This window comes from Crinia signifera, chromosome 7 (assembly GCF_055691185.1).
Source record: "Crinia signifera chromosome 7, ASM5569118v1, whole genome shotgun sequence".
NCBI classification, from domain to species: domain Eukaryota; kingdom Metazoa; phylum Chordata; class Amphibia; order Anura; family Myobatrachidae; genus Crinia; species Crinia signifera.
In genome coordinates this window covers 123788248-123804208 of record NC_139223.1, presented here as the reverse complement: position 1 = coordinate 123804208, position 15961 = coordinate 123788248, and the positions used below count along the sequence as shown (strand labels likewise).

At 44.0% G+C, this 15961-nt stretch overlaps 1 protein-coding gene across 1 annotated transcript in view; it reads right to left on the bottom strand.

The window, feature by feature from the left end:
* Positions 1–1976: 1976 nt before the first annotated feature.
* Positions 1977–15961, bottom strand: part of SLC11A1 (solute carrier family 11 member 1) — a 90077-nt gene continuing 76092 nt past the window's right edge. The window contains exons 11-15 of the mRNA XM_083153706.1: positions 14595–14714; positions 12775–12924; positions 12586–12659; positions 8315–8468; positions 1977–2243 (exon numbers count right to left, since the gene is read on the bottom strand). Of these exons, the coding sequence (XP_083009832.1) occupies positions 2133–2243; positions 8315–8468; positions 12586–12659; positions 12775–12924; positions 14595–14714 (609 nt within the window). The 3' untranslated portion in view covers positions 1977–2132. The remainder of the gene's footprint in view (positions 2244–8314; positions 8469–12585; positions 12660–12774; positions 12925–14594; positions 14715–15961) is intronic.

Sequence of the window (15961 nt, the reverse complement as noted above, 5' to 3'; positions counted from 1 at the left end):
TCCAGTCCCCCCTCGATGGCCAGGTTTGGAATCGGGAAATTAAGCATGTTTAAAAATGCAGATTTGGGGGATTTTTAAAATGAAGAGATTCCCTGATTGTCCAGCATATCATTCATCATCGATGGCCATCAATCAACTCTGGGAAATGGGGCTCAGATTTATAGGGCCTTTAGGTATTATGAAATTTATAATCAGTGGTGGATTTTACCCCCCCCCCATGTTAAATCCACCACCAGTGAGCCAGTTGCAGTCTGTGACTGCATTGGCTGAACTGTGACTGGCAGGTACTTCCTATTGAAAGTGTCACCTGCCAGTCACCCACAAGGCAGGCAATCCCATGGGAGGTCTATTTTCCCTCTGGGATTGCCAGACTTGGGATGGCCATCGTTGCCTTTGCCATCGATGGTTGCCATTGATGGCAAAAGTGCAACTGGCCATCGATGGTGTATAAGTATGCAATGGATGACCATCAATGTTTTCACATATCGATGGTCATCCATTTGCTTTGAAAGATTGGCCTGTGGGCCAATCAAAATATGGGTGCGGGGCTTCACTGGTGTTGGGGGCGGAGCTATGCTGAGAACTATTTGACATCGGCCATAAACCATCAATGATTTGTAATCATCGATGGTCGATGACCATCCCTATGCCAGACCAAGCTGCGGTTAGCACAGAGCATGCTTCCTGTGGGGAGACACTACCTGCCTTTCAGGCAGCCCTACCCAGCATCTATGGGCAGCAGCAAATGCAATTCATAGAAGCTGGCTTTTTATGCATGCACAGCCCCACTGCCGCTTATGTGCATGCCCCAGTTACTGCAGCTGCCAGATCCATTGAGCAGGTGCTAGAAACCAAATGTTTGCCAGGGCTCTCCTTACTCATATTGCAGGCAGCATGGGCAGCAGCAACCCACCTCATCCAAAGAGGTAGAAGTCTCTGCTTTTTATAATAATCATTTATATCTCTCCACATGTTCCTTGAAGGGAATTTGAATACTGTTTGGAGTAGAGATGAGCGTGTTCGGTTTTACTTGGATTTACTTGGTTCTTATTACAAATTATCAACATTTTGGATTTGTCTGATTGGTTATAGGTTGTCATGTGTTTTGGATATCCAATAAGATCCCTTTTTGAGATTTGAGGAAATATGAGGAAAATCGAACCCACTCATCTCTAGTTTGAAGAGGAAACCAACATTGTGATAGCTGGGTCATGCAGTATGCAAGGAACAAGTGACATCACTGAGTCATTTTTATTCAGACCACATAGAAGTTTAATCCTTTGTGCATCATGCCTCATTAATGTCACTGAATATTGGCTACTACTACAGTTTGTGGGTGATAGATACACATTATCCCCTGTTAAAGGTGACATATACAAATGAACCATGGTTAGTATTGACAGATACATGTTACCAGTAACAGATACAACTTTACATCCCGGTATTGTTGTTCAACAGATGATGCTCAAATCATGTCAGTGAGGTGAGATGGACTTTGCCCAGGTGCCATTCCAGGTCTGGATTTATTCCCTTTACTTGGCTCTGCTATAGAAATGAAACTTCTCTGTGTATAATCTCTCTCCCAACCATGCATTATAGTCATGTGTAAGACATTGTTGATTTTACGGCAGGATACATTGTGCAATCAGTAGTGTAACTACAAAATATTCAGCCCCCAGCCGGAAAATTTTGGCAGTGCCCTCATCACCCCCAACCCCCTCATCACCCCAACCCCTCATCACTAAACTATGATGTTATGACATTACAATATATAATTCCAAAATGTGAAATGATCACCATTGGATTATCCCGTAATAATGAATATGTGCTTGGTAGAATTACTTTCTCTTTTGGCTCAGACACACACACACACACACACACACACTATCTGTGGACTAGGGCAACACCAACTTTAGTTTGACAATTTTCTCCCCAGTGTGACTTGCAAAATAAGCGCTGGCCACAAGAGGGCAACATTGTTGGCATTGAGATATCCAAATCTAGGATACCTTTATTCAGACAATGTTTAACATTTATCATGGCTATTTGTACAAGTTAGACACATTCTCAAGTTATTTTTCTGAGGTCTAGTGGCAGACATTAAATATACAAAGTTCCATGGTTTTAGGTTGTCACTGTACCCCAGGGGGGTTGTAGTAATCCTCTGGAAGTCCATATGCAAACTGAGAATGCCTCCCACAGGACAGGAATTCAGCACCATGGGCAATGCAGCAGGTCCATAGCTGTGGAAGATATTATTGATAAATGAACTATTACATAAAATTACATATTGCAAGTTATTCACACAGTGGATATTATTTATTTATTTACAGTTTCTTATAAAGGTCAACATATTCCGTTGCGCTTTACAATTGGAAACAACAGTGATTAAACAAACTGTGTAGATACAAACCGACATGGAGGTAGGAGGGCCCTGCTCGCAAGCTTACATTGTATAAGGATAATAGGAGGGATACATAAGGATAGAATTCCATAGCATGGCAGTCCCACCAGATTACAGGACAGTCCTGATGGGATGCAATTAGATATAAATGCTACTGGAGGTTGTGTGGGGGTCCTGAATATGATAAGCTAGCCTGAAGAAATGAGTTTTCAGGGAACGCTTGAAATTTTGGAGGCTAGAGGAGAATCTTAGTGTGTGTGGAAGGGCATTCCATAAGGTGGGTGCTGCCCGACAAAAATCCTGCAAGTGTAAATAGGAGCGAGTAATGAGTGTGGATGAGAGACGCAGATCTTGTGCAGAGTGGAGAGGTCCGTGGGGATATATTTTGAGATAAGCAAAGAGATATAAGTCGGTGTAGTCAGAGTAATGGCCTTATATGTAAGTAGAAGTATTTTATATTGAATGCGGTAATAGACAGGCAACCAATGGAGGGACTGACAGAGCAGACCAGCAGACGATGAATGTGTAGCCAGGAAGATCAGCCTTGCAGCTGCATTCAAAATGGATTGTAGTGGTGAGAGTCTTTTCTTAGGAAGACCGGTAAAGATGGCTATGGATTAGAGCAGGGGTTCTCAATCTTTTTTGCTCTGGGACCCTATCAGACAATAAAAATAATTACAGGACCCCAGCAAGTTACTGCAGAAGGTCATCACATCACATGTTTAGGCAGCAGACAGCAAATACATGGCAGCAATGTGGAGGCACAAAATGACTACTTGACAGATTAGAAAAATCATCAGCCTAGTGGTCAGCAACATGGAGTCGTGACTCCATGCTGAGAAGGTCAGGACCCACTTTGGGGTCAGGACCCACAGTTTGAGAACTGCTGGATTAGAGTTTTTGCAGTGTCTTGTGTAAGGTACGGACAAATTTTGGATATGTTTTTTTTAGATGCATGTAACATGATTTAGAGACAGATTGAATGTGAGGAATGAAGGACAGTTCAGAATCGAGGATGACCCCTAGGCAGCAAGCTTGTGGAGTATGATTAATTGTTGTGTGGGATATCAGGTTTGTAACTACTCTTGGCTGGTGGGAATATAATTAATTTTGTTTTGGAAATGTTGAATTTGAGGTGGTGAGATGATGATATCCAATATGAAATGGCAGAAAGACATTCAAAGACATGGAGCAATACTGATGGTGACAATTCCGGGAGGAAAGATAGATTTGAGTATCATCAGCGTATAGATGATACTGAAATCCAAAAGAGTCCAAAAAAGTTGATTAGTTTTCCAAGTGAGGAGGTACAGATTGAGAAAAGCAGAGGACCTAAAACTGAGCCTTGTGAGCCGGACAGAGGTAGTGAGGAGGAGGTAGAATCAGAGAAGAGAACACTGAAAGCGCAATTAGATAGGTAGGAAGAGAACCAAGAAAGGTCTGTGATCTGAATACCTAGGGATTCTAGTGTTGTATGAGAAGAGAGTGGTCGACAGTGTCAAAGGCAGCTGAGAGATCTAGAAGAATAAGAAGTGAGAAACAGATTAAGCAGTGGCCAGATCATTGACTACTTTAGTCATTTCTGTCTCTGTGGAGTGTTGAGAGCGAAACTCTGACTGAAGTTGGTCCAATAAGTTGTATGAGTTAAGAAAGTGTGTGAGGCGAGTGGAGACAAGTCTCTCAAGTAGCTTGGAGAGGTATGGGAGCTGAGAGATAGGACGGTAGTTAGAGAGACAGTTTGGGTCAGAATTGTTTTTTTTAGAATGGGAGTAATAAGTGCATGCTTGAACAGAGAAGGAAAGATACCAGTAGAGAGAGAGAGAGAAAGGTTACAGATTTTAGTTAAGCTTGGGATAAGCACAGGAGACAGAGCTTTTCTGACTTGTATAGGAGAGTTAGTGGAGTAGGAAGATGAGAAGAGTGTGGATACTTCATTCTCACTTGTGGGGTCAAAAGAGGAGAAAGTGGCAAAGGGCTCAGGAAAGGAAGTAAGCAAGTCACTGGCTAAGAAGAGCATGCCATTTCATCTTGGATTTTAGCAATCTTTTCCTTGAAGAAGGAAGCAAGCTCTTGCGCACTGATATTGGAAGGTGGGGAGGGTGAAGGAGGGTAAAGAAGTGATTTAAATGTATTAAAAAGTCGCTTAGGGTTAGTGGCATGAGAAGATATGAGAGATTGAAAATAAGTTACACCACTGACGTTCAAATCTACGTGATCGTTTTTGCAGGTGCCTTGTTAATTTAGAGTGCCACAGTTGGCTTCTAAGCCTATGTGGTTTGTGAGGAGTAGCTGGAGCTGCTTCATCAAGGGCAGTTTGTAGAGTCTGGTTCAGGTAGGTTACAGCTGTCTCAGGACAGGCAAGTGTAGAAATGGGTGAGAGCAGTTGTTGCAGAGATGTAGAAAGTTGTTGAGAATCAATAGCATTAGTATTTCTGCGGGTTAGAGGAGGCTTGCTTGATTTAGGCATTATTGAGTTTGGAGAAATGGAGGAGGTTGAGAAGGTCATAAGGTTGTGATCTGAGAGAGGGAATGGAGTGTTAGTAAATTCAGAAACAGAGCATAGCCTAGTGAATAAAAGATCACGCCCTTCCATCCTGCTACTTTTTCTATTTGCAAGCTATTCGCAAAGGTCAAACCTTTGGAGCCTCTCATGGTATGTTTATCTATCCCGGGAACACTCTGCATACTACCATCCTAGGCTCCATCGCTACCACTGGGTAATGGACGATCCTCTTGACCATTCCATCCCTCATTGTAATTTTCCATCTTGTAATTTTTTTATCCATTGTCATAATAAATCATTTTGTGAGTACACCTAGTGTGCCCAAGGTCCTTATATACAAATTTTCCATATGTAGTACTAAGAGATACCTATTCATTGTCAGGAGCTGGATGGTGCACATTGCAAGTATCCAACTTGCTGTGGATATTTAATTACCAGAGTAATCAAAAAACCTGAGGTCACCCAAGTGCATAACCAGTGGGCAAACAGTGAGAAAGCAGCAGGGCATTCCACTCGGGTTTCTCTTCACAACCCCGGACCTTTTTTCCACAGGAAGTCACACAACTCCAGGATCAAATGCTATAGGAAGTTCTGGGGGCAAGCAATAGCCTTCATTAGGATTGACTTGGTCCCTGGTGTGTTCGCACTGGGGACTGCTGTATTTGTACTGTGCATACGCATATTTGCATATGCACATGTGCAGGACTGTTGTGCAGGCACCTTCGGCGACTTGCATAGTTGTCGTGGTGCTCGCACAGGGGGAGCAGGATGGAGGTGGGCAGGGGGCATTTGCCAGAGCCGGCCTTAGGCATAGGCCAACTAGGCAATTGCCTAGGGCATTTGGAATGCCTAGGGGCATCAGCAGCTTCTGCTGATTAAAATGATATGCAGCATGCCTATATTCTGTGTGTGAGTGAGGCTGTATCTGCATATGAAATAGTGTATTCATGGAAATCACTGTAACATAGCATTCCGTATGCAGGTACAGCCACAGTCGCTCACAGAATATAGGCATGCCACATATTATTTTAATCATTGGAAACTCCTTGTGTGTGCTGGTCATAACAATGCAAATAAGACGAATTTTCAGCAAAAAAGGCACCCAACGTTAGCAGAACTGGCCAGGAGCTGCATGGCCTATTGAGTCAAGATGTATGAGGAAACATCTGTATCCAAGCAGAGGCAGAGGTCACAGTGTTAGCGGCTGTGCGAGTGCTGTCTGCGGGTGGGTTGGCTGTGCAATAGTGTTCGGCATATGTGTAAGGGGCATTATTTGTGTCAAGTATAAACGCATTATTAATGTGCGACATATGTGTGACAGGCATTATGTGTGTCATGTGTATAAGGGCATTAATAATGTGCAACATATGTGTAAGGGGCATTATGTGTGTCATTATGTGTATGAAGGGCATTAATAAAGGTTGGCATAATGTGTAAGGGGCATTATGGTTATAAGGACATTAATAATGTGTGTTATGTGTAAGCGGCATTACTGTGTGGTATTATCAGGGATGCTGAGAGAAAGGGGTAGGGGGTACAAATTACCCAGGCCAAAGTGTGATGGAAGGGCCCAGTGGGGGCCCCGGGCCCCCTCCCCTTAAGTCAGGAGCAGCTGAAGCTCTTATCCTCTGCCCAGCACACACTGCTTTGTGCTGGGTTGCAGTGTGGCCATGGAGGTGCTTAAAATACAATATTTTCTCAGGATTTTTTTCTAAGGGTATAATGTGAATAATGTGAGGAAAAATGTATATAAGGTAAAGTGGTACTACTGTGTGATGTAACGTGAATAAGGGACACCATCGCATGATATAATGTGAATAAAGTTGCACTACTGTGTGACATAATGTGAATTGGGGGTACTATTGTGTGGCCATGCCCCTTCCCAGCAAAAACACACCCCTGTTTGGGCTGTGCACCAAATGTGTGCACTGTTTCTATTTAAAATATTGCGGGTAGGAGCACCAAAATGATGACTGCTATGATGATTGTTGATGGTACTGGGAAAGGGGAGCAGGGTCAGAGGCGGAACTAGTGGCGGTGGTAGGGGGCACCAACCAAAATCTTGCCTAGGGCGTCATTTAGGCTAGGGCCGGCTCTGGCATTTGCATGCGAATGCCCTGCATTTCCTGGGCATACTCAAGAAATGATGGGTGCGCCCAGAAAAACTCTGGGCGTCCCCATGCGAACACAGGCAGATGTCACAGGACGCCGCAAGTCTAAAGGCCCCCTTACACTTGTCAACTTATTGTCTCAACAAATTGAACCTGATTGACTCGAGATTTATCCTATGTGCAGGAGGTTCAATCTCTTCCAATCTCTTGGTTATACCCAATGGCACAGGATTGTGGATTGTGTCCTACACATCAGGCACATAAGATTTTGTCAGACGGCACATCAGATCTTGTCAGATAAATTGACTCAAATTGGATGAAATCTCACAAAATCTCACAAGTGTAAGGGGCCCTTAAGTCAGCCCAGACTTACTTAGATTTGTGAGCAGTGAAAAAATCATTAGATGGTTGGCGGCCATTGAATGATTTTACCCCCGTATGGTGTCCTGCGAATGGATGCTTATGCAAAACATCCATACTCAAAGCTGCAGGGATGGCCAAAGCGCGAGTTGTTTTGGGATGTTCAGGGGGCATGCATTCCCATGCTCGGCAGCAATGTTAGAAGGCTCGCCAAGCAGGGAATTCACTCTGCTTAGCGAGCCAACCAGAATCACCCCCAATGTGTGTATTCTCTTGCTATCTAGTTCTTACTGGCAAATTCTGAATACTTACTTGCAAAATCTGCATGTGTAACAGGCTCATAAGTGATGATGATCAGGCTTCATAGAGAGACAGCTATGCGGACATAGGCCCTTATTCAGATCTGAGTGCAGTACAATTTTGTTCTCAAAATGGGCAGAATCATGTGCACTGCAGGTGGGGCAGATGTAACATATGCAGAGAGAGTTATATTTGGGTGGGTTGTGTTGAAACTGAAATCAAAATTGCAGTGTAAGAATAATGCAGCCAGTTTTTACCCTGCACATAAACAAATTAACTCACACAAATCTAACTCTCTCTACACATGTTACATCTGCCCCCCCTGCAGTGCACATGGTTTTGCCCATTTTGAGAACAAATTTGTACTGCGATCAGATCTGTATGGAGTGGGTTTACAGGTGCCAAAACTGAATATTGTTCTTCTACAGTGATAGATTGTGAGCTTGCGAGCAGGGCCCTCCTACCTCTTTGTCGGTTTAGACATTGTTTTCTATTGTAAAGCGCAACGGAATTTCCTTTGCTAATATAATAAACTGTAAATAAATACAGTGACATTCATTGCTTTATTGGTAGACATATATATACACACACATCTTCATATACAAACACACACACACTTTTTCTTGTTCTACTTACCAAGTACAATGTGAATATGCCATAAAATAGTATAATTATGGCAATAACTACATACAGGGCAATGCTGTCCACAGTTGGGATGTATACAACCACAAAATACAGGTTTATTGCGATGATCAATACGATGAGTAGAATAGAGACCACTTTACTAATTCTGCAGGTGGAAAATGTACAAACATGAATCAGCGATAGAAGAAATATAAGCATGTGAAATTGTGTACATATAAGTGGCTAGTATCACAGCTGGGAGGTGTAGCACTTGAAAGTTAGCAAATGTTTTCAAATGGTACGGAAACATGTTTTATATTAGCCCTTTGAGTGCCAAGTGAATTTGTAAAAAATATTTTTATTCATCATAATCACCTGTAATGTTTATCTTATATAGGAAATATAAGCTTTTTTTAGATAACATTTTTGTTAGGAACCTCGGATGTACCCACCGAACTTGGACCCTACCTCTGTTTGTCTCTCCCCGTAGTCGATGGATGGGTGCAGTGCTAGGCTTCACCTTTAGCAGCCACATTCGAAGGAGCTGGTTAGGCCAGCTCCAACCCCGATGCCCCCAGGTCTTATGATAGACAACTCGTCCACTGAGACGGAGAGAAGACAAAAAGGATGAACTAAATGAACCTGACGGAACAGCGGAATACTCCCACAGGCAACAAACCTCCGGGGAGAAATCCGGGAGCAAAGCCCCACAGGACCCACGGGAATGCAACAATGCACAAGATGGAACCAAATAACCCGAATACTAAATGTAACAATAAACAGGATGGTAACAGTGGTCTAAATAAACCAACGGAGAAATGAACAACAATGCACAAGATGATACCACATAAGTAATAAATGCAATCAATCCCTGACTTATCTGGAAGATGGGAATCACAGGGAGCACAGAGGTTGAGCAGGCAGGAAAGCTGAAACTTGGAAGCTGGCTGAGACGCTGCACAGGAACAGGCACACAGGAACACTCAATAGCTGGGCACTGGAACCGGGAACAGTCTGCTAGTGACAACACTACACAGAACTATAACCGGCGTCTCTGCCCAGCATGTCATTAGCAGTGAAATCAGTCATAAGATTTACATATGCCATATGTCCCCTTCCGCCACTCCATTCCAGTTCGCTTCTTGCAAGAAGGAGCAAGTGCCAAATATTAGCAAGCAAGCATTGCCACAAAATGCATGCATTCTCTTTGTGGGAATGCACAATGAGCATTTGCACAATGTATGCTACTCAAGCTGGTGTCAGTTCAACTTGGCTGTTCAACTCCCCATTCCCTCTTTATCAGGGTTGGTGACATTTGCATTCTGGACAAAGGAATGCCGACCACCAGATGCAAACACTCAGGACTGGTTGAGGGAATTTTGCAGAGTAATGGCTATATGAACGCTTCCAAATGGCTTTGCCCCGAACGGCCGTATTTTCGGCCCGAGAACTTGGGAAATTTCTAAAGCTGACTAGTTTTCAGGTTTCATATTTGGCTGCTGCGTTTACCAGCAGCGAAATACGGATGACTCTGAAGCATCTCACTGATCAGTCAGATTTGTGCGATGCTTCTCTGTGTAAAAATGAGAAAGAATAAATAAAGAAATAATTTTTATAAATGGCATGGGGTCCCACTCCACGAGTATAACCAACCCTTGGCTCTTTGAGCTGGTCCTGGTTCTAGAAATGCAAGGGGGCAAAATAACTGTATTTAAGAAACCAGCACCAGGCTCTTGGACCGGACCTGGTTACAATACTATGTGGAACAAAAAGAGTAGGGGTCACCTGTAGTTTTATAACCAGTACTGGGCTCCAACAGCCATCAGAGTAATGCCACATCCGGAGGATACTTTTTATATAAGGTCCCCCGGCCAAAGCATCAACCTGTGGCTGTCCCCAGCACCCCTGGGCCAAGGGTGCCGGGATGACAGTCCAATAAAGAGTTAAAAATAGAATAAAAAAGCATTGGGTTCTGCTGTGGAACAACAAATCCCAGCAAGCCTCCCACACCACAGTTATTTTGTCCACAAAGAGAGGGGTTGGTCATTCTTATTTTTACACTGATCCATGCATGCTTTAGCAAATACAGATGAAAAATTTTGTATTTTCCATTCATATTTTGAGCTAAATTCATGGACAAATAAAGGCAAATCAGCCAAATTTGTCTGTTTGTAAATAAGCCGACCACTGGCTCGAGGCTGTGATTAAGATTGAATGGGTATAAAATTCATTCTTAACCATTCGATCTTACTAAATTTCCCTAGTAGAGTTTATTTTGTAGGAAAGACCTTCACAAAAAAAATCTTCAGTGCTGCACCAAAGATCCATCTGATCTGAAGCCGTCAGGGGTCCATGATAGATATGATAAAATCTGAAGTGAATAGAGTGAAAAGTTAGCCCAGGATCTGATCAGATTCCTGGGGGAGTTCAAGGGAAATCTGAAGAGAATTATAGGGTGACATTTAATAGAATGCAATTTTATCGCATTTTTAGAAATCGCACCATATCGCCGCAAATCGCAGTTTTAGAACTCGCATTTTACCCTAGTAATCCGCATATTTAATGAAATGCGAATTCGCTGGGAAAAATTGCGATTTGGTGCGATTTGTGCCGATTTTAGGTCATGGAAATGTGCACATTTTCAGTCATAAAATGTGCACATTTCAAAACTTGCGATTTTTGGTGTGGCATTACCCTGCTGACTGGTTGGGCCCGTGCTGGTTCTTGAAATACGGGGGATCCCTACTCATTTTGTCCCCCGTATTTTGGGAACCAGGACCGGCCCTTGAGCCTGGTGCTGGTTTTATAAAATCCAGGGGACCCCTATTTGGTTTGCCCCGTGATTTTATGAAACCAGGACCGGCTCTTTGAGCTTTTTTTTCCCCGCACATTTAGAGAGTGCGAGTTTGCAGAAGAAAATGCGAAAAACGGGACTCTGCGCACCGTATTAAATGGACGATTTGAGAAAAAAATACCATTTTGCCATTTTGTTTCCTAATTATCGCAAAAAATCCAAAATCGGACTCTATTAAATGTCACCCATAGTTCCAGATACTGTTGGTGAAATTTAATAGGACTAGAGATTCAGAAAGTGAGAGATTTGGTAAGAAATCTCCAGTTTTTTAAAACGGCATTCATTTACACTTCAAAATCAAACTGGTTCCTAACGCGGCGCCCATCGCATACCATCGCATGCCTTAATTAGTGGTATGCGATGGGACCCGATTTTTGGATCCTAAGAGCCGCACTGTACAATTTTAAAATCGCATCGCATGCCATTAAAATGGCATGCGATGCGATCGATGCGTTCAAAGCGATGATTTAATTGTACATGCACCCTGATGGGTGATTAGTATGTTATATGCACCCCCATCGTTAACGCCACCGCCACTATTAACGCCAACCCAAAGCGTGGCAAGCGCGGAGAGCCCACGAGGGGCGGCGGTATGCGTCCTCCGACCTTTTCATACCCCCAATATCCACGTCGGTTTGGAGTTGATTATATATAGTGTGTCTAGCGCAGCTAACCACCAAGCCCGAAGCGTGGCGAGCGCAGCATGCCCCGCGAGGGGACGCGGAATACATGTGAAGTTATCCACGGCCCCTCGCCACGCTTTGGGCTCAGTGGCTCGCTGCGCTCGCCACACTATATAAAATCAACTCCACGCCGACGTGGATAGTGGGGGTATGAAAAGGACGGAGGACGCAATCAAAACGATGTAATAAGATTAAAATCGGTGGCGCCTTGCTAGGAAACAAGTACAGATATATTTTTTGCCAGGGGGGAGCCAAGGTACATGCTCGTCGCCAAGGAGTTCCATTTAAATAGCGCGTCAGCGCTACCTGAATCCGCACTTCCGGATAGCACTGGCCACGCTTTTCTCTTCTGACAGACACTAGAGGTATGGCAGTACCTCTAGTGTCTGTCTCCTCTAAGGCGGCGGCCATTTTTAGAGAGGCCTCGCCTTACGTTCGTGCCTTTAGGAAGCCGGGGTGTGCTGACAAGGAGGTGGCCAGCGGCTGCGATGGTGACGGCTGCGGCAGCACGTGCAAGATGCACATAGCCGGCCCAGCCAGTACATAGTCATACCGGCCTGGGGGGCATGTGGCACCCTGCCCCCCGGCCCAGCACCTCCCTGGTGGCTAGCAATGGTATGGTTGCTTAAGAGCTAAAAATGTATCAGATATTGAATTACCATCACTTTTAAATCAGAATTACATACAACTTAACTTTTTAAAAGTGGCATTTGCATTAAAGTCAGTAATCTTTTGTTGGGACTCACATGCTATTTGTGAAGTCGTGCATCAGCGGGCGCATGCTGGTGAATGTCAGTATAGGGAGCAGAGCAAACGGCAGCTGTAAAGCAACAATGAATTCATGTCAGTGTGAGAGTAGTGTAAACGGTCACTTGCATTTCTATCTACAGTACAACCCCTGCACAGGGGAGCCCTGTACTGTGAGCTCTCCTTACCAGAATGCTTTGCAAAACATTTAGAAAATCATTCATCCCCGTCAGGTGCTCCACATCTTTAAATGCGGCCACAAAAACAGTGGGTATAATGGCACAGGACCTGGTGAACAGTACACGGTAGAAACGGGACCATTTCAGGTTCAGAAAACCCTAAAAAAAAAAAAAAATTATATTTTCCAGTAGGTGAAAGGAAGACAGGCCACAAAAGGAAAAGCTGTCAACACAAAGCACAAACAATAGATACATAAGAAATCAGTAATACAAGGTTTATTTCCAGGGGAGCCCATTAGTATTCGTACAAAAATGATTAATTGTCGGTAGTTACCTAGAAATTGTAAAGTGACAGTATGTCACATCGTGCTAATACTATATTACATCAGGAATACACCCCCCACATCATCCCAGGCACTCACTCAGTGAGTGTGATAACACCAGTTATAACTAGAGGATGTTGAGTTCTACGGATTTCGACTGAGATAATGCGATTATTATTACCATTTAGTGCAGGGCTGGGCAACACCGGCCCTCCAGATGTTAGTGAACTACACATCTTAGGATGCTTTGCATTAGTTTTGCTATGTGGCCATGCTGAAACTGATGTAAGGCATGCTGGGATGTGTAGTTCACTAACATCTGGAGGGCCGGTGTTGCCCAGCCCTGATTTAGTGTGATGAATTAACATGATTTGTGCAATGCTATTAAGTGGTTATTCAGGTGAAGAGAAAATGTAAAGCTGGCTATATACTTATACAATATGGCCCTTTTCCACTGATTTCAATCCATCGGCCGATAAAATGTGTGAAAAGTGGCAAGTCGTGTGTTTTACCTGTAAAGCGCATACATACATACATACATGCGCTGATCAGGAGATCACTATAGCTGCCACAAGGATTTCTCATATCTTGTGGCAGTCAATACGTAAGTGCCATACGCTCCTAGATGGCCAGTAGCCGAGTTATCGCATACTAGGCTGCATTCCTATGGGGGGCTTTAGGACTGTAAATAAAGTAAATGGAACTATTTTGTTGGTTCAAAATAACCATTTGTCATCACCATATTTTATACTGAAACACTATATTTAGGGTCCGATTCTGGTTCACATTGTGTGAACCAGATGGTCGGGGTTTGCACATGCGCATTTCTGCACATGTGCAAACCCCGACTGCAAACTCGCTGGGCAGTTCGCAGAGTGGAGGGAGTAAGGGTGTGGTGGTGGCGCTGGGCCATGGGAATGCCCAGAATTTCATGGGTGTCACCATGAAATGCTGGGCATTCCCATGGGTACGCGGGTGGGCCGATGCCTGCCAGGGGTGGGTGGCTGACGCCACATGACATCAGTCACCCACCATCTCTTTGTCCCAGCGGCCGCAAATATAAGTCGGTCTCAACTGACTTATATGTGCAAAGGACAGGGGAAAGCATTTGATGGTCGCCGCCAATCTAACAATTTCTCCTACTGCGGGCACATGCCAGGGGATGCAACGGTGGGGATTCGTGGGGCAGCGTCACAGGGACTCAGTAAGCTGAAAGCTCGCAGTTTACGGAGTCAATCAGAATAACTCCCTTAATCTATTGCTATTATACCTACATGTGCAGAGATGACCGACAGGAGGCGGAAGAGAGACTGAGCTACATTTGGGTGGTTGAGGGAACTAGACGTTATGGATAACAAATAAATACTACCCCCACACGCAAACAAGGTTATATAAGTATCAATTAAGTCAATCATTAAGTGCAATAAGTATTTGTATAATATAAATGATAGACAATATTTAACAAAGGAAAGATGACATGAAGCATAATAACCACAATAGATTTACCTCCATCACAAACTGTCCAGCATAAGTCCCAGTCATGGTGGAACTCTGCCCAGCAGCCAAGATGCCCACAGCCCAGATATAGAGGGCAGCTGGTCCAAAAAAGCAGCCAAGAATAACTCCCTGTCCAAAGACCGGAAACCAGGCACAGTGGGGTTACATGTTGGTGTTGTGATGATACAATGAAGCCATTTTATTGATAGAAACAATATCTTCAAATTAAAGTATTACTGAGGCACGAGTGATCTAAGGATCTATTTGCTAAGCTATGGGGAGAGCTCCTAACTGCAAAGTTATTGGCTGTGTGGGTCTATGTACTAAGATTTATACCCCTTATACACCAGAGCCGGGTTATTGCCGCTCCAGTCCGGGCCGAGGATTGGTGTAAAATGGGTAAAAACATTTTTAAAAATTTTGCGGCATCCATTCACCTCATGGACGGAGGCTGGGGGCGCACGGAGGCTGGGGGCAGCCCAGCAGCTTGCCTGGGTGCTGCGCTTGCTCCCAGCGTGTCAGTCGGCGGTGCAGGGGTGTCGGTCGGCGTTACGGGGTTGTCAGTCGACGGGTTTCCCGTCGCTTGGAGATCATGTCATCTGCAAGCGCCGGCTCAGGGCCCGTCTTCACCTGCATCGCCCTCCCTGCATAATACCAGGGGATGCCGGTGGAAAAGGGAACAACTGCCGTGTCGCACCTGGGTTCAAAAATCCGGGTAAGACCCGGCAGTTTTTGTGTGAAAGTGGTATATGAGATATTAAAGTGGAGGGCGATAAATTACCAACCATTTCGTAACTCTGTCATCCTTCAAGCAGGGGTATATGTACTAAGCATAAAACCCCATACACACTAGAAGAGGATATAGTAAAATATATCACCCAGAAAGATTTTTTTTTTACAATACTGTATCTTTTAGTATATCTTGTGATATGTACACTCAATATCATTAACAATGCATGGGAGGACCCCTGCCGTCGGCTAAACATGCAGGTCAATTTGGCTACATTGCCAACAACCCACATGTTCAGTGGGTTCTGGTGACATCACTGAACAATATTGTTTACTGATTTCGTTCAGAGTCTAGACTGAATATCGGCCATCCGCGGCAGATATTATTAACTATATTACCGGCAGCCCGGGTCACCTGGTTGGTATGGGGTTCGAATGGTAGATAGAACTGGTAGATCTGGTCCATTCGCTCCCCTACACATTCGCACAGGGGAGTGATGTTTTGCGAATGAAATTTCTGGAAACAAATGACAACTGACCATTTGCTCCTAAACATGGAAAACAGACAAAATGTTCATTCAGACAAACAGGTTACATCAATTTATGCAGATGACTGCTGTTGTCCATTTTCCATCTTTTGGGATGAA